Raw genomic sequence first — 24,661 nt, forward strand, 5'->3', positions numbered from 1 at the left:
AACCTGTTCGAGACTTTAATCGGAACGGTTGAGTGATGTTTTGTCCTGCGACTATGCCGTCTCACCGTCACAAAGTTTCCCAGCTGCAGGGGATTTTCAACCGGAACCGAGCTGTGTGCGCTAACATTGCTCGCATCCGAAGTGTTTTCTACAGTCCTAACACTCTTACTATCCTCAAATATAGATTGGATGCGAGACTCTAATTCTAAGATCTTCTCCGTCAGCCTAACTACTTCCCTGCATTTATCACATGTAAAACCCTCGCCGCTGACAGAAAAGGCTAAGCTAAACATATGACATGATGTGAAAGTAACAACAATAGGAATAGAAGCCATAACTCACCGGGTATGAAGTGCAATCCTAACTTACCAAGGTTGCTTGATGAGTCTTAGTATATACGAAACAGTTAACACACAAGACAAATGGGGGGAGATGATATTCCACACTGTAAACAGAAGGCAAGCTAACACGCTAATATGCTAGCGGCGTTACGCTTCAATTAATATAAATTTAGAAAATAAAGTTCTAAATAATTCGGCAACGACAATGATAGGTAATTATAGTAAAATACACTAATATTAAGACCAGGAACAAATGTGAGGTGAAGCAAGTGTCAGAGGATACAAATACATAAATGAGAATGGCTTTTTACTGGGCAATCGGCTGTATTAATATAGAATTTGTGACAGTTCTAAGATTAGAACCAACACTAGTCTGACGCGATGAAATCTTGTATCTTAAATTTGCTAATTAGTACATCAAGAATCGATTAAATCAAATTGTTACCCTAAGAATCAATTCTTAATCAAATTATGAGGGACCAAACGATTCCCACCCCTACTAACAGGGGTTTTCCTGGCTCAAAAGAAGGCGGAGATGGTGCCATCCTGATCTTGTTCACACACATACACGTAGGTCAACTAACTTTTCAGCCCACAATAGCCAACTGAATTTACCAGTCTTACTAAATTAGCAAAGCTAATTCACATTTTGCATTCTCTGTGGTTCACTTTGAATAATTCAATGATTTCTTGTATTTGTAAGTGACAAAAAAGTTAAATAGTTTAAATGAACCGGTTAAAATTAGTAATTCGTGTGCGAGTCGGTCTGAACACAATGTGCGTCATACATGCAAACTCGCTATGCACAGTATACACTGATTCAACGATCCAACTGCACAGCTAAAGACATAACAATGATGTACGTCATGTTAATTTAAGAAATTCCAATAAATTAAACGTCCTTGGATGCAAAACGAACAGCTCTTGTTCTGCAACTCTTTTTACCGCCTCAGTGTGCTGACAACGAAACAGCGCCTCCGCTGTGGCGTAATGTCGCAACTGAAGCTACAAATGACAGTCTGTTAAATGCATGCAGCATTTCTTGTGGAAGACACCCCACATAATTTTGGCGAGAGCCTGAAGCGGCACAACATTTGATGGAGGCGGCCGCCTCCAATTTCTCTATGCAGGAAAAACACTGACTAATTAGTAGGGATGAGTCGCAAATTTCGAATATTCAATTAGTTTTTCAATTATAGAATTTGGAATAGTGTCTGCGATCTTAAAAAAATCGCTGTGTTTTCACACGTAATGTGATCATGTAACCAAAGGGTGGCACTGCCAATAACGACGCACCTTAAACCTAAAGGCTGTCAATCAAGAGACAGTAGAGGAAAACATTTTCTCACAACAATTGTTACGCACGAAGTTACGCACACTGTAGACTCCCGTGGCATAACTGATACGATAAATTGAGACTGTGTCAAAAATAAGTTCTGTGTGGGGGTCCTTTTAATAAAATGAATGAGACTAAAGTGCGGTGCAAACTCTGCAATGCAAAGATGGCTCATCATGGATCAACAGCTACGATGCACAATCATTTGAGGGCGAAGCACCCAGCTGGTCCATCCACAGGTCGGCAATCAGTTGCTAGTTTTATGATCAGACCAACCAATTTGGATGCCAGACGGGCTGAGTTATATTGTTATATTTTTCTTGATCAATCACACTGCTGTTTTTTAGTTGGTATAAATGTGCATGCTCATATTTTACAAGGAAATGTCCTAGCCTTATGATGGTTTATGCTGATCGATGTACTGTTAATAAGTGCCGTCATTCGGTTTCAGCGCGTTATCTTAATGTGTACCTTGATGTAAGATTGCCTATTCCATAATAAATAAAGCAGTGTGTCGTCACGGATTTAAAGAGTAAATGGTCTCTCTCTCTCCATTTATGTGTGTGTAATACTGTAAATGCGTCCATGTGGGGGAGGGGTGCAAATTTTCGAATAATTTTCGAATAGTTGTCATCGATCTTCGAATATTATTTTTGCTTTAAATGCCCATCCCTTATAATTAGACCAGTGGTTTTCAACTCTGGTCCACCAGATCCATTTCCCTGCCGAATTTAGCTCCAACATTGATATAAAACACCTGAACAAGCTAATCACCGTCTTTAGGACTAGATGCGTTCAACTCAGTGCGGCGCTGCGCAAATCTATTAGCGTATGACATTAAAGTACTGCGGCAACGATTCAAGTGCAGATTGCTCCATATGCATTTGAATCGCTCTTGCTGTATTTAATGCAATACGCCAAACAATCTGTGCAGCCCCATATAAAGTTGAATGCATCTGTTCCTGATGACACTGATTAGCTTGTTCTGATGTTTTTTCAGAGTTGGGGCTTAACTCGGCAGGAAAATTTATCTTACGGGCCAGAGTTGAGTACCACTGAATTAGATGGTCAAAAAACAGTCCATCTCTGTCTGTACGGCACATGATGGGTTCACGGGCACATGCAGTCAGCAGATACGATGGATGCGTGTGCAGTACTAAAGAACCACGCATTACGCACAGCCGGTGTATGAATGCTTATGTTCGCGCCTGGCTCCGCACTGCGTGTCTCCATTACTAAATGGATGATGATCTCTTTAAAATTCACATCATGCTATTAACAAGTCAATAATAGCAAATTGCTATTTACAAATAAAACGTTTCAAACTATTTTTTTGTTTAGTTTTTAGCCTCCTCCAGACTGTGCTGTTTAAAAACCTCCATGTATGTTCCATTTAGTGATGCACCGAAACCGATAACAAAAATTCAGGATGCACTTGGCGGAAAACCGAAAATGACTTAAAGGACAACTCCGGTGAAAAATTAACATAGGGGTAATTAACACATCATTACCAAGTAGATCGTTCTCTGGGATGCGTTTTCATGAAAATTGAATGTAAAGAGTTTTATCTCTAAAAAGAGATTAGCTTATACCGCTAGTATATGGGGCACAGAGTAAGTAAAATTAAATTGCTAGTTAATACTAGGGATGCACCGATCCGATACTCTGGATCGGAATTGGGGCCGATCCGGGTCTTTTTTGCTGGATCGGGTATCGGACAGACGGGTTCTTTTCAGTCCGATCCGTTGCGATACCCGTGGATGTTACTCTACAGCTTCATAAAGGACTAACTATCAGGAAATAACCATAAACGTTGTCATGCACTGTATTCGATGTCATGTATCTTGATAGCTTTATGCGAGGAATAAACCAATATAGCATAAATAAAAATAAAATTTACCTCCGCTGGTGCGGTCATCTGTCAATCTCAATCCAGCATGCGTGTGTCCGGGAACAGTCAGGACGTTACTCGTTCCAAAGTTTTCAATATACTTCATAATAACTAGATAATAGATTGTGGTTTTGTTTAAAATGCAATTTGCACATCACTTTTAACTTTAGGATGGATTCAATGTTCTATGATTTAAACACATAACATATCTCTTCTCTTTGTGTTATATCTGTTTTGAACTTGGGAATCAAATATCCCCGCGACAACAGGATCATCTCTATCCGGGATAGAGTGAAGATGGTGCATTAAGCGCATCATTCTGCGTCCAATGCGCATGACTTTAAATAACGTAGAAGCAAATGTATTAAGCGCATTATTTTGTGTCCAGGATGTGCATGAGCGAGGTTGGAGACTTTTATATTGTGGTAGCTTTGTGTAATAAACAGAGATTTATTTGTTAAACATTTTGTAAGTATCTGTGCTTTATGAGACCACATTTTTGTTTTGTTTGTATTTTTAAGTTTAATACAGCACTTAATTACATTAAAAAAAAATCATACTTTTAAGTAAAAATACTTAAGTAAAGGAAAATGGTAGATTTTAATGTACTCATGGATTTAAAGTAAAAAAAATATATATTTATGGACTGTAGTGGAATAAGTATGATGTGCTTCATACTGTAGGAAAGCATTTTTTGTCCAAAGTACTCTGATATAGTACAGATATTTTAAAATGTACTTGAAAGTAAACATGCTTAACTATCCACCTCTGGGAATAAAAGTTAAAATATGCAAGTCTACTTTGATCATGAAAAACAGTGCTAGTATCGGATCAGAATTGGAATCGGCAGATACGCAGAATTCAGATATCGAAATCGGATCGGAAAGGAAAAAGTAGTATCGGTGCATCCCTAAACTAACAAGGCTCAAAATAGAAATCACGAAATTCGATTTTCATGAAAACGCATCCCAGAGAACGATCTACTCTGTAATAATGTGTTAATTACCCCTAGGTTCATTTTTCACCGGAGTTGTCCTTTAAAAAACCTTTTTGAAATAGTTTTATTTAATTGTATTAATAATATGCACTTAAACCACAATAAGGAAAGAGAACATATTGTAAAACGATACAAAATGTCATTAGAATGGTCATTTCAACACAATCAAATATAAAAAAAAATTGCCAATAATCTAAACATTGTAGTTGTAGAATGTTTCTAGAATTACTATATGCATAAAGGTAGTCAAGTTATAGGCAAACTCATCAGCTCTTGCTCATACAAGAAGTTTATATATGGTTCACAATAATTTTAATGAAAACAGCACGCAGAACACAGAGGGGCACAGTGAGTCTGTTCATGTAAACAGGCTTAAAATGAGCTGCTGTGAGATCGGCACCTGACAGTAGGGTTGCATGGTGTACCGGTTAGTGTTGGCTAGAGCCAACCACAGAGACAGGAACGCAACCGCAGAAACCGCGGCAACCACCTTTTTTTGAGTATGGCATCAGGGTATGCTGTTCTTTTTTAAACCTTTGCATTCTAAACCCTAGGTTCATTTTTCACCGGAGTTGTCCTTTAAAAAACCTTTTTGAAATAGTTTTATTTAATTGTATTAATAATATGCACTTAAACCACAATAAGGAAAGAGAACATATTGTAAAACGATACAAAATGTCATTAGAATGGTCATTTCAACACAATCAAATATAAAAAAAAATTGCCAATAATCTAAACATTGTAGTTGTAGAATGTTTCTAGAATTACTATATGCATAAAGGTAGTCAAGTTATAGGCAAACTCATCAGCTCTTGCTCATACAAGAAGTTAATATATGGTTCACAATAATTTTAATGAAAACAGCACGCAGAACACAGAGGGGCACAGTGAGTCTGTTCATGTAAACAGGCTTAAAATGAGCTGCTGTGAGATCGGCACCTGACAGTAGGGTTGCATGGTGTACCGGTTAGTGTTGGCTAGAGCCAACCACAGAGACAGGAACGCAACCGCAGAAACCGCGGCAACCACCTTTTTTTTGAGTATGGCATCAGGGTATGCTGTTCTTTTTTAAACCTTTGCATTCTGCAATGAATGTTTAATAAATCCAAGAGTGTTACGTGTATCATTGTCCCGCCAACTGTTAGTATCGGGTGTTTTTAAAGATGGACGCAATGGCAGGCGCTCTGGTCCCAAAACCTAATGTAACGTCGCCAGTTTGGGAATACTTTGGGTTTGAACCGAATGTTAAGGGAGAGCCAGCTAATTTAGATGACCCGATATGCAAAATTTGCAGAAGAAAGGTGCCTGTAACACGCGGCAATACGTCGAATTTGAGGTCTCATCTCAAGGACAACCTCCGCATCAGCATCCGTACCTAGATTTTGCGCAGATAACGGGCTCACGTGCTAATAGACTCTAACGCAAATCCACCCTCATGGTGGTGCAAAAACCAGGGCAGATTTCCGATGCTCGCAAATGTTTATTTGTCAGAAAGAGTCACCATCAGAAAGAGTTTTCAGTGCAGCCGGAAAAATTGTTACGCCTATGCGTTCGTCCCCGATAACCACATAATGTTAATATGTTAGTTTTTCTAGCACGAAACAAGGACAAGATAACCCAGGATTAAATCACATTCCTTGACGCTCAAGTGAGTGAAGTCATATTTTATTACTTTTTATTATTTATTTACTGTATTTTCATTTACACTGTGTACATGTGATACTCGAGTTCTTTCGTTTTTCAGATTGAATGCATGTTATTGTTATAGCGTATTGCTGTGTTCGGCATTTAGCATTGGACAAAAAACATTTTATAACCCGTCTCTCTTTCATTTAAAAAGTTAATGATCAAGTGAAGATATAGCCTATTTATTATCTTTTTATTTGCTGTATTTTGATTTAAACTGTTTTTATGTGATAGGCTAATTTAGTTTTTTCGTTTTTCAGATTCAAGGCATGGTTCGTGGTGTTCTGTTCTGCATTTAACAATAAAACAAATTATAACCTGTCTCTCTGTCATTTAAAAACAAAAAATATATACTTCAATGTAACAACTGATCAATAAATATTTAAATGCACTAAAATAATGATAAATCACAAAAAAATGTGGTTGGGTGCGGTAATACCGCCGACCGCGCTATTGTGCCAGCCATATTTACCGCAAGGGAAATTTCCTAACCGCGACAGGACTAGTGTTGGCTCGATACCAAAATTTTGGCTTTGGGACGGATCCGTAATCTGATACCCGTAATATCGGTACCACATCGGCACCATAGGTGATGCATAACCAGGCCCAAAATAAATTATTTGAAAAAAATATTAAGAAGACTGCATGAAACTGCTGTAACTGCTTAATGTATATTTCATATATTATTTTTATATTTTATTTAGCACAATTTTATTTTTACTCTATTACGGAAAAATGCTTTGGTTATATGGACTTATCATCATAATCCCACAAATATGAACAATTACATTTTGAACAACAATTCAATGTTTCAAGTAGGCCTATTAAACGGTTGCATTTAAGATGAAAACTGAATGATCAATAAAAATAAAACACTGCACAGTCTTCACTGTATAAAATAAATATGCTCTAAATAAGACTCTAAATAAACTACTAAAGTTTCATTTTATGTGTATCAAGGAATTTGTGTATTTTGTAGATTTTAATTATGAACATTACACAGCATCTCAATACTACTTTCTATCGTGTAATTTCATAAGGCACAGTATTGTAAGATTTGTTTATGGTACCGTGACAACCCTAGCTGACAGTCCATGTGATGCTGAAAGATCATTCCACTGATCATTCACATGTGAAGGGTTGGTTGCATTTCAAGTTCGGCTTTAAAACATGCGCGAGTCCATGTGCGTGATCTTCAACAGTAAAGAAACCTGAAGCCAGTTACGTGCAGTCGCGCATCACACAGAGCTTGGATGTCATTTTCTGTCTGCTGACTTTGACCTTTTCTTCATATATATATATTAGTTTTAGCCTTTGTAATGGCACGCTTACATGGTCGTCCTTTTGTAACAGCTTGAGTGTGAGTGACAGGGCTCTAGAGTGTGACCAATTTGGTATCAAATGCGACCTTATTTCTCAATGGTGGGACTAAATATAATCCGAGGTCGCACCGGTGTGACCAGCCGTTCGAGGGAGAAAAAAGTCTCTGCAACTCTGAATGTCTCCCTGTGATTCAACAACAGACACACAATAGGCCCATATCGTGGTCTATACCAATCAGTGATAGTGAAGGGCAGACCCCCTCTGATTGGCCGTGGTCCAGATATTCCTGCACGTGTGTGAACCAGAGGTTGCGTTAACTGAACGTTCTCTGTCATCGGCAGATTTTTTTACCATTGACGGAATTATCTGAAGGCCGTCCGTCATTTTGGCGGATCACAATGAGGGCAATTTGTAAATCGCCAATTCCCTTAAGCGTGAATTGCTCGCGAAGCTGACCCGTCGCGCAGGGATGTCGCGCTGGGATGGGAAAGACAGTTCACCTATCAAAGTAAACCACATAACATGAAGAATGAAGGAGTATCAATGCACATTTCCCGCCAGTCCTGTGTAAACTATGGCATGCAAAGTTGTTTTATACAATGTTTTCGTGAGATGACAGAGCTCCCAGTCTACAGCACCAGGAGTTATCCCTGCTTCACTGCTCGATCGCAAAACATAAAAGGGATGATCAAAAGTCCAGACACTGCAGATGATAAACAACGTAAAACTTGCTTCACTGCATATTAGTTGTTATAGTCTCCTTGTGTAGTGATAATGGCGGAGCTCTCGTTCTTTCAGTGTGCCCTGCAATATTTTCCTTACTTTCGTTTTATTTAAACGGTTTTGTACAGTATTTTCGTCGGACGTCACGACCATACTTATTACCACCTAACGCCACCTTGCACCATAGTGACGGGTAATAATAGATTATGGCAGATTTTTTATAGGGATGCACCGAGACTACTTTTTCCTTGCCGATCCGATTTCGAAACCTGAATTCTGTGTTTTGGCCAATACCGATCCTGATCCGATACTAGCACTGTTTTTCTTGTTCAAAGTAGAGTTGCATATTTTAACTTTTATTGCCAGAGGTGGATAGTTCTTAAGCATGTTTACTCTTAAATACATTTTAAAATATCTGTACTTTATCAGAGTACTTTGGACAAAACATATTTCCCTACAGTATGAAGCACATCATACTTACTCCACTACAGTCCATAAATAAATGTTGTTTTTAAATTTTTAATCCATGAGTACATTAAAATCTACCACTTTCCTTTACTTAAGTATTTTTACTTTTAAAAGTATGATTTTTTTAAATGTAATTAAGTGCTTTATTAAACTTTAAAAAACATACAAAACAAAAATGTGGTCTCATAATGCACAGATACTTACAATCTGTGCATTACAATTGTTTAACAAATAAATCTCTTTTTATCACACAAAACTACCACAGTATAAAAGTCTCCAAACTCGTTCATGCACATCCTGGACACAAAATGATGTGCTTAATACATTCGCTTCTACGTTATTTAAAGGCATGCGCATTGGATGCATAACGACGCGCTTAATGCACCCGCTTCACTGACGAACATCCCGGATAGTTCAAAACAGTTATAACACAAAGAGAAGAGATATATTATGTGCTTAAATCATAGTACATTGCATCCATCCTAAAGTAAAAAAAACAGAGTTATTGTGTATTAATGACGCATAACTTAGACCGCTTCCAGTGCTTGAATCTAATAACGTTACACTCAGCGATACAGTCTACGGCAAAATCAATGCATTTTAAACAAAACCACAGTCTAGTGATTATGAAGAATATTGAAAACTTTGGAAAGAGTAACGTCCTGACTGTTCCCGGACACATGCTGGATTGAGATTGACAGATGACCGCACCAGCTGAGGTCAGAGTTTTTTAATTATGTTATATTGGTATATTCCTCGCATAAAAATGAATGACATCGAAATAAATCGAATCGAATACAGTGCATGACAAGTTTTATGGTAATTTCCTGATAGTTAGTCCTTTTTGAAGCTTTAGAGTAACATCCACTGGTATCGCAACGGATCGGATTGAAGGGAACCCGTCAGTCCGATATCCGATCCAGCAAAAAAAAACATATCGGCCCTAAATTCTGATCCAGAGTATCGGAATGGTGCATCCCTAATTTTTTACGAGCCTGTCAGTCAAAATGACGGACAATAAAAAGTGTAGCGCAACCTCTGGTGTGTACGTTTGAAAATGCGTGTGCAGCTGTCAGACAGAGAGAGGTGAGCACCCGTCAGTTAAACAGAGTGGATGTAGCAGCGGATGATGAGAGAAGATGACAAGAACGATTGACAACTACTGCACCTAAGAAAAAAAGTTAGGCACACCAGTGCAACCAGTGCAAAAAGTTAGTCTAGAGCCCTGAGTGAGCATGAGCACTCAAGGGAGAGCGGAGGCGCCAGATATTTCTTTTTTTGTGTGTGTTTATTTCTTTCGGCTGAACGTTTTCGGCAGCCAAAAATTTTGTTGCGTCATTATCCATCCATGTTATTTCTCTTTTGCCGATTGAACTAACATGCTTAATGCGACTTAGCAGTTTGAGCATTTTTATATATCGAGTCAATTTGAATAATAAGACGACTTCGACTGTTTGCTCTTTTTAAGCCACAATAACGATTGCTCAGTGCCATGACTGCTGACATAAGCACCATTAACGTTACTTATTTGCTATCATTCCTGTGATGTCTGAGCCTAGTCTGACCAAAGATTTTAGATATAACAAGACAGTTCATTCATATTTTTGTAAGCATGGGAGAAAGAGTGCAATAGGTGCTGAATCAAACTTCAACAACACGCCACATGTAGTTCACTTACATTTTTGTCGTCTTTGTCCACAATTTGCACGAAGGAGGCCCAGAAGAAGAGGTGCTCTTCATAAAGGCATCCACAATCACAAATCACTTGCAGTAAATCTGCAGAAGAGTTCTTGCTTGTGTTTTTTTACATTATTTTCAGGCTCATACTTTTCTCATAATCATCTTACAACTTGCAGGTCACAATACACGCATAGTGCTAACTGACACAGATAACGGCGGGTGTTCTCCAAATTACTTGCATATTTAACCATCCGGAGGTTATTGGATTAAGACCCGACCTGGACCCGGCTGACCTTTTTAAAGTGTTTGTGACCTCCCTGTTAAATTGTGCTTGATTTGCAAAGCAATCTCCCAAAAAATTATACAAATTTGTGTTCAGGGATGTTGTAAGAATAAACCTCAACAACTTGTTTATGAAGATGTAGAACAATTTAATCCCCCATGTCATGACATTACTGCTACACATGCTAACTGGCCTTCAAAGCTTCTAGGAAATGGAATATTCAGATTATTAAACTGTATAATACAGAGAATATAGACATAATAGATATGTTGAGAATGTTTTTCTATGTTCTTACTGTCTGTGATTGTATTTCAAGTTATTACGCTAAACTGCGGCAACAGGAGATGGAGAGAGAGCGAGAGCTGGCGGAGAAGTATCGTGACCGTGCTCGAGAGAGACGTGATGGCGTTAATAAAGACTATGAGGAGACTGAGCTCATCAGCACCACAGCAAATTACAGAGCTGTGGGACCCACAGCAGAAGCGTGAGTTTTCTTTGCCCTTTTTTATCTACAATCCAGTCATGACATCATGACAGAACCATATCTGTAATTGAAGAATACTGTATTACAATAATCTGTGCTGAATCCGTATTCCCACAAAATAAAAAAATCACTATGTGTTTTGCTGTCTGCATTTAATGTTGTGAAAACAGTTTTAAAACTGCTCAAAGAAAAAAAAAGCAGTTCTAGGTATAACATTAACACAAATGATTATCATTGTAAATATTGTTTATAACAGGAATTATTATTATTACTCTTCTCGTTAAACTTGTTAAAATAAAAATTATGTTGAACTTAAAGACATTAAAACCGAAATGTATTACAACAGAATGAAGTTTTAATTATTTATGATGATAATATTAATATTATAATTAATAATAATAAAACCATGTATTTAAACTGTTGTTTACGAAATTATTTACGTATGGCATATCATTTTGTCCATGTTTTCACTTGTGATCCAAAAAATGTGTTGTTACATTTTCGTTTGATTTCATTAACTAATATTTTTCAATTTAGAAATGTATTAATTTGATTGATTAGATATTATCATTTTTAATAATTATATTAAAAACATTTTGTCTAAATAGGAGATGTACAGCTTTATACAGCTTTTTTACATAGGAATGGTGTTAAGTTTGTTATAATAAAGCATTTGTTTAACCAAAAAACTCTGATAACTGATAATGATCATAATAATTATTATATTTCTTTAATATAAAACGTTTTAAACTGTGATATTTTTTGAGACCATTAAAACCATATTTAATTGTAATCTTATTCTTAAAGAATTTATTCAATAATTCACCAAAATTGTCATTTTTTGTGATCTTTTTTTAATGGGTCTCTAACAAACTTTAAAATAAATCACTCACTGCAGTTTTGTTGATCAATTAAAAGTGTTTTTTCGAACTGAAATATAAATAAAATTAAGGCGTAATGTAGTTACAATAAATTATTCAGCTCTATGTCAAAGTACGTAAATATTATTTTAAATAAACTGTGAAGTGCAGAATACAGTTTCTGAATCGCTTCCAAATGAGTTCTGTTCCTGACCATTCCCATCCCTTAAAAATCCAAAAAATTAAGATGCTCACAGAACAAACCAATTAAAACTTGAAGAATTAATACCAACGTCTATGGCTGTTTGTATTTTGGTCTAGGGACAAATCTGCAGCGGAGAAGAGGCGTCAGTTGATCCAGGAGTCTAAGTTCTTGGGTGGCGATATGGAACACACTCACTTGGTGAAGGGCTTGGATTTTGCCCTTCTGCAAAAGGTACGACAGTGTGGTACTATACATAACACCATACCCCAACAACATGGCTTTGTTTTTTTAACTGTTATATTTTTAGGTCCGAGCTGAAATCACTAGTAAGGAGAGAGAAGAGGAAGATATTATTGAAAAAGTGCAGAAGGAAGTCAAGTATGTTCAAAATTTCCTTCTTTGATTCAGCATGTTTCAGACATTCTGTAATGTTGTTGTGCTTGACAGGAAAGACGAAGATCCGGAACAGAAGATTGAGTTTAAGACTCGTCTAGGTGAGTTATGCATAAAAGTGACTCATCGTAATAGAGCTGTGGTAAGATGGCAAGTAAATATGGGCAATCTGCACAATTCAATGTTTCCAAAACGGTTATTTCTTTGCTGTTATTTAACCAAATGGATAGTCTTGCCAACTAACTAAGTGTGCTCCAGTCAGGATTTTGATCTTTGAAAATACTACCATGCTTTAAAGCACATTTTGAGAAGTTATTCTCTCTTTTATTGGTAGCATGATTCTTAGTTCTTAGTTAGTGACTCTGACTCAAGTCGCATTTTAAAAGACTTCAGACACGACTTCAGACTTGACCTGAAATGACTTCAGACTTGACTCGTCTCGACAAAATGGACTCGTGAGTATAAAAAAACGAGTTTTTTTATCCTTGACTTGCTTATATCTTAAGGAAAGAATGTGTATATCGGTAAATAAAACTTTTATCAAAGAATTTCATGACAGACGTTTCACTGCGCATTCTCAGTTAACTTCAGTTACATGAAACATGGCGGAAGCCACTGTAATTCTCACGTTCGGTTTTATTAATGTGTCAGAACTAGGAACTTGGGGAAGATCGGCTAAATGCAAAGAATGTGGAAAAATAATTAAAATTGAACTGAACCATACAGAAAAGGAGGGGGGAGAAGCACCAACATGGAGCAGGGAATCTGAATCTTGAATAATTCTGTGGATTTCTCTCTGATTCTTGTCAGATCTTCTCCGAACTCATTAGGGATTATAAGTGGTTATTTGTCAAAAAAATTGGACAAAGTATTGAATAAAAGGGTATGATTATTATGAGCAGTGCATATTAGAGAAATATTTAAATTCAGTATGAGATTTTCTGATGAAAGGTTTTATTTTTTGTTTTTTTAATAAAAGATCAAAATGCTTAATAATGCAGATAATAATTTCATAGCCTTCTGCAGTCTTATTTATCTAGGGTATGAATCATTTTGAGCACAACTGTATATTGTTCTACTTTCAATATTACAGTCATTAGCTCTGCCCAACAGGAAGGCAGCCATGTTGGATTTAAGGTGGGTTTTTAAGCTATGTGTGGTGAACTTTTGTATACTCCTCCTTGGGTATTCATCCGATTGTCAACAAATTTAGTGAACATAGTGCCAAGACATTTAAGATTTTTGATTTATTAAACATTGTCGCTGTGGCGAGGCAATACATTTTTGGAAGCTTTTGGTACTCTTAGAATGCACATGCTATATAGTTTAGAACGATAGTTTAGAAAATCCAGCTGGTAGTCAACCAGAATGCCTACTACATCTAGGCATTTGGCAGACGCTTTTATCCAAACGACTTGCATTGCTTTATCCTATACATTTTACATATGTATTTGCAATCCCCTGGGATCGAACCCACAACCTTGCGCTGTTAACGCAATGCTCATACCACTGAGCTACAGGAATTACTTCCGCCGCATTAAGCGCCACCAATGGGGAAGGGCAGCAGTTAAAGAACATTTAGTTCACAAAATTTCCAAAGGCCGAGTTTGCACCTTCAGTATCTAACCACGTGTACTGTGAAACCTCTCAGACTTCATAAAATCTATCTTAATTTACCCTTCTCAAAACCCTGCCCCCTTCATTCCTTTTGCTATGTCCGACAAGCTTTCGGTCTCAGCCATTCGCTCCCAGTGTAAATGTTTGCACTCCCTGGGGAAATAGTGAAGAATTTCTGGAAAAATTGCACACTTATTTCAGACTGAAAGGTCCGCAATATGCATTCAAGGCATACATTTAGGATTTGAGATAATTGTAACAATAATTATACTTATTTATGCGTCCAGACCAGCAGATGATAATGTTATGTTAATTCGCATGAAGCAGTGTCTTACTTTACTGTCACGCAAATGGATGTATAGCTAACCTAAATGTGGTGTATTAAGTGTTTATATTTACTTCGAAATTTGTAGTAATGACAATTTTAGAGGGGAAAATAGTAACTTCGGACAGAGTTTTGATTGGCAGTGATCCTTCTTTGTGAAAATGAAAATAAACTTTTAAAATTACTTCAGTACAGAAAAGAATAACAGTTCATCAGTGTCTTAATCTTTATTTTATAATTACAACAAACAGCACAGCTGTTGCTTTACGACTTCATTGATGAAAACGTCTTTCCATCAAAATGTCAATGCAATTGCTGCTGTCTGAAGGTGCGCTCACCACATCACAGGGACGCAATGCATATCTTGCCAGATTGCTCTCATTCATGTTATATATTACTAAGTATTATTTCAGCCTTAAAACAACACTCCCTGAACGCTTCCGTCAGTAATTTGTAAATGGAAAAGTTGTGATGTGAACTCGGCTATTCTCTTTCATTTAGAATGATTCTTAAAAGTTATAGTTTATAGTTATAGTATGAACGTCCATTAAAGCAGGGTATATATCTCTTTTTTTACTATTACAATAATTAAAAGGCGTTTTTTTTTTTCATATCACCAAAGCTCTGCTACGGCAGGTTTATCAGACTGATTGTTTGTCGAACAAAATGGCGGTCAGTCAAGGGGGGGACATGATATCAGCGGTATGATCGGTCAGATTGCATTTCAATCAAAATGCTTGCGAAGGGTCAATTTGTGTTCCGAAGATGACTTTTGTGGGATGACTTGAGCGTGAGTAAGTAATGAAAGAATGTTTTTTTCAATGTTCGGTGTACTAGCCTTTAGATCATTACCTTTTAATTAGTGGTGGGCCGTTAACGGCGTTAACGCAGTGAGACTCTTATCGCGCGATAAAAAAAAATGTCGCCGTTAATCTATTCTCAAAGTTGGGTTGGGAGCTGGGTCTATACTACGCAAGCTATGATGACTTTCACCTTGATATTTTAGCGCGGATGTATACCAGCTTAACTGCACTGTACGGGGCGAGAACGAGATTTTTCAACTCGCGTGATTCGCGTCATTCGCGGAAGCAGAAGCCGCCTCATCATCTCATAACCAGGGCTTCATTCGCGCGATTCACGCAGAAAGTAGGTCTATTGGCTCTTTGCATTAACATATAAATCACTCGCGCTTGACACGCCATTCGCGTTTGGTCTGAACACAACATAACGTTACTGTGAAATTACCGCATCAAACGTGACGTGCTAACATGGATGCAGCTATGAAGCCGCCGCGTTTGCTTCAGGGAATATTTATTTTTAAGAAGCTTCCCAATAGAAACATCGACAAGACTTAGGTTGTTTGCACCTTGTGCAATGCGGAATTGGTTTAAAAAAAAACTTTCTCTCAACAGGTAGTGGTCTAGCTTTAGTTGAAACCAGTAACTTTGTATTGAGATCTAATGTATTATGGCTCCTGTATGACATATCGCTTGTTGCTCCCTCACTCTTTGTAAGTCGCTTTGGATAAAAGCGTCTGCTAAATGACTAAATGTAAATGTACTGTAGGAGCTCTTCCAGTCTCAAGTACCACCTAAACGGAAATCATCCCTTAGCTAATGCGGAAGTAAACACAAGTTCATCTTATTGAACATAATTTAATTTTCATCACCAATTATCATAGTAGAACAGCTTTCTCAAGCAGTTTGTGATGCATTTTGGAAACAGGAGATGAGCCCCTGGTCTAATGCGCCACCTGGCTTGAGAAACCCGTTCTCAAAGACTTACTTTTAGTCATTATTTGGGTAGCACACATATTCTGAATGTCTTCGGCAGAATTCAAATGAGCCATTTTAATCTAGATTAATCTAGATTAATTTTGGAATTAATCTAGATTAATCTAGATTAAAAAAATTAATCTATGCCCACCACTACTTTTAATCCAGTTCAACGATTTGTTTGCTGATCTGATTGTGGCAGTTATAAGCATACTAAAGAGAAAGATTATAGATAGCTTTAAAGCTACAGTTTTTGTTTATTGTTTCGCTCACTGTTTTCTGTGGCCTGGGTAAAATAGTTGCACATTCCTAGTCACATGTTTTTTTCTTTTCTTAAGGAAGGAATATCTACCGCATCCTGTTCAAAGGTCGTCAGATGGAGCGTAATGAGCTCTTCCTGCCAGGTAGAATGGCATATGTGGTGGATCTGGAGGATGAGTATGCGGACACTGACATCCCGTGCACCCTTATTCGCAGCAAAGCTGACTGCCCCACCATGGAGGTACAGACACACAACACAGGAATCTCATTAATATGTAAATTGGGCCATTAAAGGGCAATAAAACGATAATAAATTAAATCACGGTAAATTCTGTGTTGATAGATTAGAAATGGGCATTTTTACATTATGGAAAAATCAAATCACACAGTAAATATTAATTTGAAAGCCAGATAGGATTTGTGCTTGCAAGTTATCCTGCGTGCCAATTTCCCACTGCAACATCAGTTTTACAATTGTTGTGTTATCATTAGAGAGCTATGTGGTAAACAATACAAACCATGGTCGCAGTCATTTCTTATTTCATTTAATATATCGACATAAGCCTGTGTTTATTATTTTTTTGGTACTTATGTTACTATTAGGATGTCTGTGACAAAACAAACACATTAAATACTATCGATTAAAGAGCTTTATGTGTGAATGAACGCTACTCTCAGCGCAGGAACCGCATCTGATGGCACAAGTGTGTGTAACGCTCTCTAATCACAAATGGGTAAATACCATATTGTCAAATATCATTCGTTGTGCGAAAAGCAAATGTAGTAACTTAAGGAGCTTCATTGGATATCCATAACTGTTCACAATAGCAAATATGTTTTCCTGCTTGCCAAAGTTTTTCATGTAATTGAAAAACAATTAGCCTATGTCAAAAGCTGGAATAAAAGTTGAAAGGACATTTGACCTGTGTTTTGTTTTAAACCCTTAAATGTACTGTAGGCAGTTCTTCTATATTTTATATCAATATCGTTCGGATAGGCTGATCATGAGCGTAAATAGAGCGTTGACCACTGGGATTTAATGTAGTTAACCTTTCAGGTATTCCCCAGATTCAAGTTATTGTTTAGATAATCCTTCTCCTCAGTAATTTGTGTTGAACTCTACTGTGTTGGTTTCTAGGCTCAGACAACTCTCACCACCAATGACATTGTCATCAGCAAACTAACACAGATCCTGTCATACCTGAGGCAGGGTACACGCAACAAGAAACTCAAGAAGAAAGACAAAGGTAGTTTTCCAGTTTCCATGTCAAAAGAATAAGGTCGTTTTCTGTTCCTATGGAGTTAAAGTTGACCTGGAGTGTGTTGTGTGTGCAGGGCGTTTGGACGAGAAAAAAGCTCCAGAGGCTGACGTGACGTGAGTTTACATGCAGTCAGAATTTTTTCAGTTTAACAGTCAGATTTTTGAAATGTTACCCGAATGTTTGTTTGCAGCATCTTTGATGATATCGGAGATTACATTCCCTCCACCTCGAAAAGCAGCAGAGGCAAAGAGAAAGAGCGCCACAGGGAGAAAGACAGGGAGAGAGAAAGAGATCGGGAGCGGGAGAGGGAAAGGGATCGGGATGAAGAGAAAAGACGGCACAGTTACTTTGAAAAGCCTCGTACTGACGAGGAGGTCAGACTCTGTCCTTCAAGGATATCATTCTCTTTTAATCAAACATATAAATTTGGCTCTAACAAATAACAAAAATCTTTCTTGCTTTAGGCCATCGACATTGATAAAGGTATGATAAATCTTTTTATCTTCATACTAATTGTACTCTGTTGAAGTTCTGTTGAATTCAGGGCTGTGTTTGTCATGTTCACAGGTCCAGGCTCTGTGAAGGACCAGATCAATCTTATCAATGAGAAGTTTGCAGAAGCTGCTCAGTGGCAGGGACAGGAAATATATCCTTTACATGTGTCCTCATGTCACTATGCAACATACAGAAGGGTCCAGATGTCGCGCTAGACTTTATTATTGGACAGGCTCTTAAAAAATATGCGATAATCTATTATTACCTGTCATGAGGCCTGTCGCGATAACAACCTTTTGTTTGCCGATTAATTGTTTTAATTGTTTTACTGTTTTCGTTAGCTCCGTATTTAAAGAGTAGAGCGTATTGTTCAAGCGCTTTCATATCAGAGTGGGAGGTTTGCGGCTTTGACACCAGTTGATTTCTATTCCAAGCTGGCTTTATTCATCAGGATATGAGGATTTTGTTATTTGTGCTCCTAATTTGCCTGTAGGCTAATGAATCATGTAGATGTTAAAACACGGGACATCATTTAAACCAAATAAATATATTTATTTAGTTATTTATTCCTGTAATTCCTGTTTGGTGCAAAGCATGAACTTTGCACCAAATTATTTCTGGAATATAGTAACAATAACAGATTTACAGAATAGAAAAGCGATATATAAAGAAAACAATTCCTCCCTTTCCCAGTACTAGTTCTCTAGTTGAAAAAAAAATCCAAAGTGCACACAATTATTATTGAAGAAAAAAGATTTTAAAACTGCTTTCCTGTATTTGTTCAGTGTTATTTTTAGACACAATAATAGAAAAAATGAACATGTTTCCATTTCATTACACTTTTTTTAAGGGAATTTTTTAAACAAAGTTTACACAATTGTTTGAGAAACAAAGTTATCAAAGTGGTTAAATAATAAAGTACTTTCAATCTTTTACCCCTAAAGGCCCACTGCCATACATCGCAGCTCGCAGTGTTTTTATTCACGAGGTGAAAAAAATCCACACGATGCTCCTCTTCTTTTGCTGGCTGCGGCGGCTACTGAATGCTTGCTCTTGAGATTCAATGTTAAAATGTTTATATGTAAACGATGCATATATAAACACAATGCCGATTTACAGAGAGAACCACTGAAGCACCAAAATATGGTTCTATATTGCACTAAAAGTGGTTCACCTATGATAACGAGCCAAGAACCCCTTTTATTGCTATAGAGCACCATTTTCTTTTTTTTCGAGTGAACGAGACTTCAGGGAAGGCCCACTGGGAGTAAAATTGACTGTACATGTACATATGATTCTTGTGATAATCCAGGCTTGCATTATTTTCAAGACTACAGTAGACCTAGACTTTGCAAAACATAATCCAAATCATGGGCAACCAAAATGTGAGTCTCTTCTGGCCTGTTCAACATCCAATGTAAAATGTTACAGTGCATTACTGATAATGAAAGTTATTCCTCTTAATCTGCGTAGAATTTGCAGCTTCTAGTTATTTGTCAAGAATTGGCCGGGACATTAGAGTTTGTCACACAAAAAACACGACTGTCAAGTAGAGTTTGTATTGTGTCTTTAACTTTTAAGCACTGGAAGCAGACGTGAAGAGAAGAAGCATTTGGGAGATTTCTTTGGCATGTCAAACAGTTATGCTGAATGCTACCCTGCCACGTGAGTTACAACTGCGTGCTTGTGTGTTAATCTTAGCTTTTCTGAAAGTCTAATTTAGGAATCATTCGTTTTAAGGACTTGAGAAAGTTGGTAATTCAAACTTCAAAATCTGCTTTAGCTTTGTTTGTTTGGACTTTGCTGTGATTTTTTTGGTACTGTATTTTATTATATTCTTTTTGTAGAATGGATGATCTTGCAGTGGACAGTGATGAAGAGGTAGACTACAGCAAGATGGATCAGGTGAGTGGAAATTGCTCTAAATTAATTTTGTTAGTAGCAACAGAGAAATGTGTCCTTGCTTTTAATCCATCTGTTTATTTGTAGGGTAATAAGAAAGGTCCCCTGGGCCGCTGGGACTTTGACACTCAAGAGGAGTACAGTGACTACATGAACAACAAAGAGGCATTGCCAAAGTAACACATCCTCTTTGCTTTTAGGATTTGTCAATATAAAGTTGTGTCTGATGATGATGATGATGATGAGATCATGATGATGATGATTATGTCTGCAGAGCAGCCTTCCAGTACGGCATCAAAATGTCTGAGGGCAGAAAGACCCGTCGTTTTAAAGAGACCAATGAGAAGGCTGAGTTAGACCGACAGTGGAAGAAAATCAGTGCAGTAAGTTTGTCAGCTATTGTTCTTCTTTAGCAACATATATATTTTTTGCTGTGCTAAATGTAGTTGCATTATACATTTACCTAACTTAGCTTAGCATATTACCCTGTTGCCCAATGGAGCTAATCAGGGCTGAGCCTGGTCAGTACCTGGATGGAAGACCTGGTGGGAAAACCAGTTTGCTACTGGAATAGGTGTTAGTGAGGCCAGCAGAGGGTGCTCACCCTGTGGTCTGTGTGGGTCCTAATGCCCCAGTATACAGAAGGGGAGACTATGCTGTAAAAAAAGCACCGTCCTACGGATGACGCGTTAAACTGAGGTCCTGACTATTCTGTCGTCATTAAAAATCAAACCCTGGGGGACTATTGACTTCTGTTATTCTTGGTCTACATATTTTTTCTCTATAAGGATATTCACCATGTCATACTATTCAAGTTTGACTAACAATTACACGTTTTTCAAAAAACGTGTTTGATAAAAAAAAGATAACTTGATTAAAGAACTGATTACTCAATAAACGAAACATTCAGTTACTCAATTACCCAAATGCTCGATAGTGACAGCCCTAATTGCAATAAAACTTAATCATTTTAGAAAAATAAAAAAAAAATGCTAAATTGCAAAAAAGTGTGGATGTTTACCCAAATTTAAAAAAAAAAAAGACTTGATATAGAGAACTTTTCTGCTGGTCCTGGACTTAAAAGTTTGAGAACCCCTGGTATATAATAAACATGCAGGATTTATTAAGTGTGCAGGGGAGACAGATGGAAAAAAACTTTCACTTTTATTTCTGAAGTATTGTTGAATAATAACAAATATAAAATGGACATTCAAAATTATGTTTTTTAACTACAGAGTTATGTGTTTTTCCATGTAATTGAGACAACCTTTGCACCAAATACAACACGATTTTCGTTAATTTTGCTATAGACGATACCAACAGCATAACGAGAACAAAGATGAAGATTCATAGCTTAAAGTGTTTGTTACCTGTAGCTGTATCTATGACTAAGATTTAAATAATAAATGCCATTTACTTTTTTACACCATTTCCGGATTTTGCAAGGTGTACATAAACTTTTGACAATACTAAAACAAACAAGAGATGCAAGCAGCACCACCGGGGCCAAGCTCACACTTTGCACCGCTTTACCCAGCATACCCAACACACCCAGCCCGCACTTCCCCCACATGTTCCAATCCCGAAGGGGCTGAATCAAGAGCGTAGAGGAAAAGTACCAGAAATACAGTGTATAGGAGAAACATACGTTTGAAGTGACAATGAAAGCAAGAATGTCATTTTGTTCCTACTTTGTTTCTGTTTGAAAACATGTATTATAAACCACTTTAAGTTCCGCTACATACATCGCACTTTATTTCATTAATAAAATGATGTTACAATTCGTTTGTTTAAATTCTTGCACAATTTTTGCACATACTTGCAAATTTAAATGTGCGACACAAGGTTCGAACCAGCGACCTTTTGTACCCGAGACTTGCAATTTATCAGGTGTGGCATTCAGTTGGCATGCTTTGCCCAGCAGCGTTCATGGTTAATGAAAGAATTATATATTAGAGTAATATCTTGTGAACGCAGGTATTGATGACGGATCAAATTAGGTGGTGATATTTCACTCAGTTCAAAAGATATCGCAATTTATGAAAAATTTCAAAATGGCGGACGAGCTGATCGTTCAACCGTGACACAATCATACTCACCCGATCCGGCACAATTCGAGGAATCCGTAGACACAGAGATCACGATTTTTCTGACAGACTTTTCAAAAGTTAGAGGCAAAAATATAAATTTTTCAAATCTTGTGAACCATAGGTGACGCTGTTCCCCATTTTGGCAAGGACCACCATTCCGGGGTTTAGTTTACACGTACCTAGTGTCATATCGATGAATCGAACATTGGCTGAAGCGAAATTCACAATTCTCTTTGGTTGCGTCTGTGCAGCTCCATCCAAAGATAATTGAGCCGGTTTGCGTGACAAACAATCTCAATTTCTATGACTTGTAGCGAAAAAAGATGACCTCAAGATGGCCGCTACTGTAATGGGCGGAGTCTTAGTGTAGAGCCTGGAATGCGATAAGCGTGACGAGTGCAGAGTACAATTTTTGTAATACAATGGGTTCAAAAGTTACAGCCGTTTATAAAGTGCATTTTTGATCTGTTGTTGGTGCTATAGAGTGAGCGCTAGAGACCCCATGTTTCGTCTGCTAGAGTTTTGGAGTAATGGAGACCCTTTGTGGACTAATGAGTACCACCTCTACGACGAGTGTTCCAATTTTCACCATTTTCCTACCTAAAGTTTTTTTTTCTTACTAGGGTGCTTACCGAAAAAATATTTTAATTTGAATTGAATTTATTTTGATTTGCAGATAATTGAAAAGAGAAAGAAGATGGAGGCAGATGGGTGAGTGGATCTCTGTATAGAGTGGGTGTTTATATATTTACACTGTGTATATATTTACTGTTGACCTTTGCCTTATGTGTTTGTATTTTACAGGGTGGAAGTGAAACGACCAAAATATTAAGACTTCTTAAAAAGAGAAAGCTGCATGTATATGATACACATTGTAAAAGTAAATATGTTGTCATTTTTCCAGATTGGTGTTTTTGGGAAAAGCAGTTGATTAAAATATTTCATTTAACAAATAAATTGGAAAAATTGTAGTAATGGACTTCTCACTGATCAGAGTCTTAATATTGGTTAGCTGAGGTTTTATTCAAAAGGTGTTCTATTTACTATTCACTTTTCAGCTTAATCGGGCACTCTTTCATCAGAGCGCTGCCAATAGATTTGTGTTAGACCAAATCTGCTGGTGGACTGTTCAATGTGACTGCATTTTACGAAGTAAGGAAGCAGTTACCATGACAATCCCCCCTTACAGTTTGAATATACACATTTAGCACACATTTTGCATTGGAGTGTGGATATATCGGTCGGCCACAATGGGTTAACTATTTCTGATGGCTGGCTGAATATAAAGACTGGCTTGCTAAGGATTTAAAAATTATATTGAAAGCTAAATTTAAACTTTGTGTGAAAAACAAAGGCGTTTAAACAATGCTCAATTGGTAGTAAGGGGCCCATACCATTACACCACCACCACCAGAAGACTGAACTGTTGATACAAGATACGAGGGATCCATGCTTTCATGTTCTTTACGCAGAATTCTGACCCTCAAGAGTCATCAGACCATGCAACATTTTCCAGTCTACTGTTCTCAAGTTTTGGCGAGCCTGTGCAAATTGTCGCTTCAGTTCCTATTCATGTGGCAATTTTCCACTGTATAGAACTTTTGGGGGATTTTCCACTGTACAGTACCTAGTGCATGGATACTTTTTTTTAGTACCAACTCAGTTCAAGTTCCAAGCAGACTGTACTTATACCAAAATGTGACATATTTATACAGACCACTGAGTGCATTTACATTTAGTCATTTAGCAAATGCTTTTATCCAAAGCAACTTACAAATGAGGTAAACAATAGAAGCAATTGGAACAAGAACTGCAAGCAGTACCACCAGTGCCAAGCCCACACTTTGCCCAGCGTACCCAGTCCACACATCCCCCACATGCCCACACTTCCCCCAGTGTACCCCAAACATGAAATAAGGCAGTAGATCAAAAGTAGCAGAAATACAGTGTACAGGAGAAACAGATGTCAGGCGTGAGAATGAAATCAAGAATATTATTGTGTATAGTAAAGCGCAACACGAGAATCAAATGCGCGACCTCTTGTACCCGAGGCTTGGGGTTTATCAGGTGTTCTACTCAGTTGAGGTGCTTGACCGAGCATCCCTAGGAGAGCTTTCAGAGGTTCAAACATTGACATGTGCCAATCCCGAAGGTGCTGAATCAAGAACGTAGAGCAAAAATAACAGAAAAACAGTGTATAGGAGGAACAGACGTTTGTAGTGGATATCGATAGTAAGAATGTCATTTTGTACATCCCCTGTTTC

At 37.5% G+C, this 24,661-nt stretch overlaps 1 protein-coding gene across 1 annotated transcript in view; it reads left to right on the forward strand.

Moving 5' to 3' along the window:
- ik (IK cytokine) overlaps window positions 1-23,376 on the forward strand; it is a 38,550-nt gene extending 15,174 nt beyond the window's left edge. Inside the window, exons 5-20 of the mRNA XM_056730668.1 lie at window positions 11,045-11,212; window positions 12,394-12,508; window positions 12,585-12,655; window positions 12,725-12,771; window positions 16,726-16,889; window positions 17,787-17,895; window positions 17,984-18,023; window positions 18,101-18,284; window positions 18,375-18,393; window positions 18,478-18,556; window positions 19,990-20,070; window positions 20,253-20,310; window positions 20,395-20,483; window positions 20,582-20,690; window positions 23,074-23,108; window positions 23,202-23,376. Of these exons, the coding sequence (XP_056586646.1) occupies window positions 11,045-11,212; window positions 12,394-12,508; window positions 12,585-12,655; window positions 12,725-12,771; window positions 16,726-16,889; window positions 17,787-17,895; window positions 17,984-18,023; window positions 18,101-18,284; window positions 18,375-18,393; window positions 18,478-18,556; window positions 19,990-20,070; window positions 20,253-20,310; window positions 20,395-20,483; window positions 20,582-20,690; window positions 23,074-23,108; window positions 23,202-23,229 (1,396 nt within the window). The 3' untranslated portion in view covers window positions 23,230-23,376. The remainder of the gene's footprint in view (window positions 1-11,044; window positions 11,213-12,393; window positions 12,509-12,584; window positions 12,656-12,724; window positions 12,772-16,725; window positions 16,890-17,786; window positions 17,896-17,983; window positions 18,024-18,100; window positions 18,285-18,374; window positions 18,394-18,477; window positions 18,557-19,989; window positions 20,071-20,252; window positions 20,311-20,394; window positions 20,484-20,581; window positions 20,691-23,073; window positions 23,109-23,201) is intronic.
- The last annotated feature ends 1,285 nt before the right edge of the window (window positions 23,377-24,661 follow it).

The sequence above is a fragment of the Triplophysa dalaica genome, chromosome 19, assembly GCF_015846415.1.
Source record: "Triplophysa dalaica isolate WHDGS20190420 chromosome 19, ASM1584641v1, whole genome shotgun sequence".
Classification (NCBI taxonomy): domain Eukaryota; kingdom Metazoa; phylum Chordata; class Actinopteri; order Cypriniformes; family Nemacheilidae; genus Triplophysa; species Triplophysa dalaica.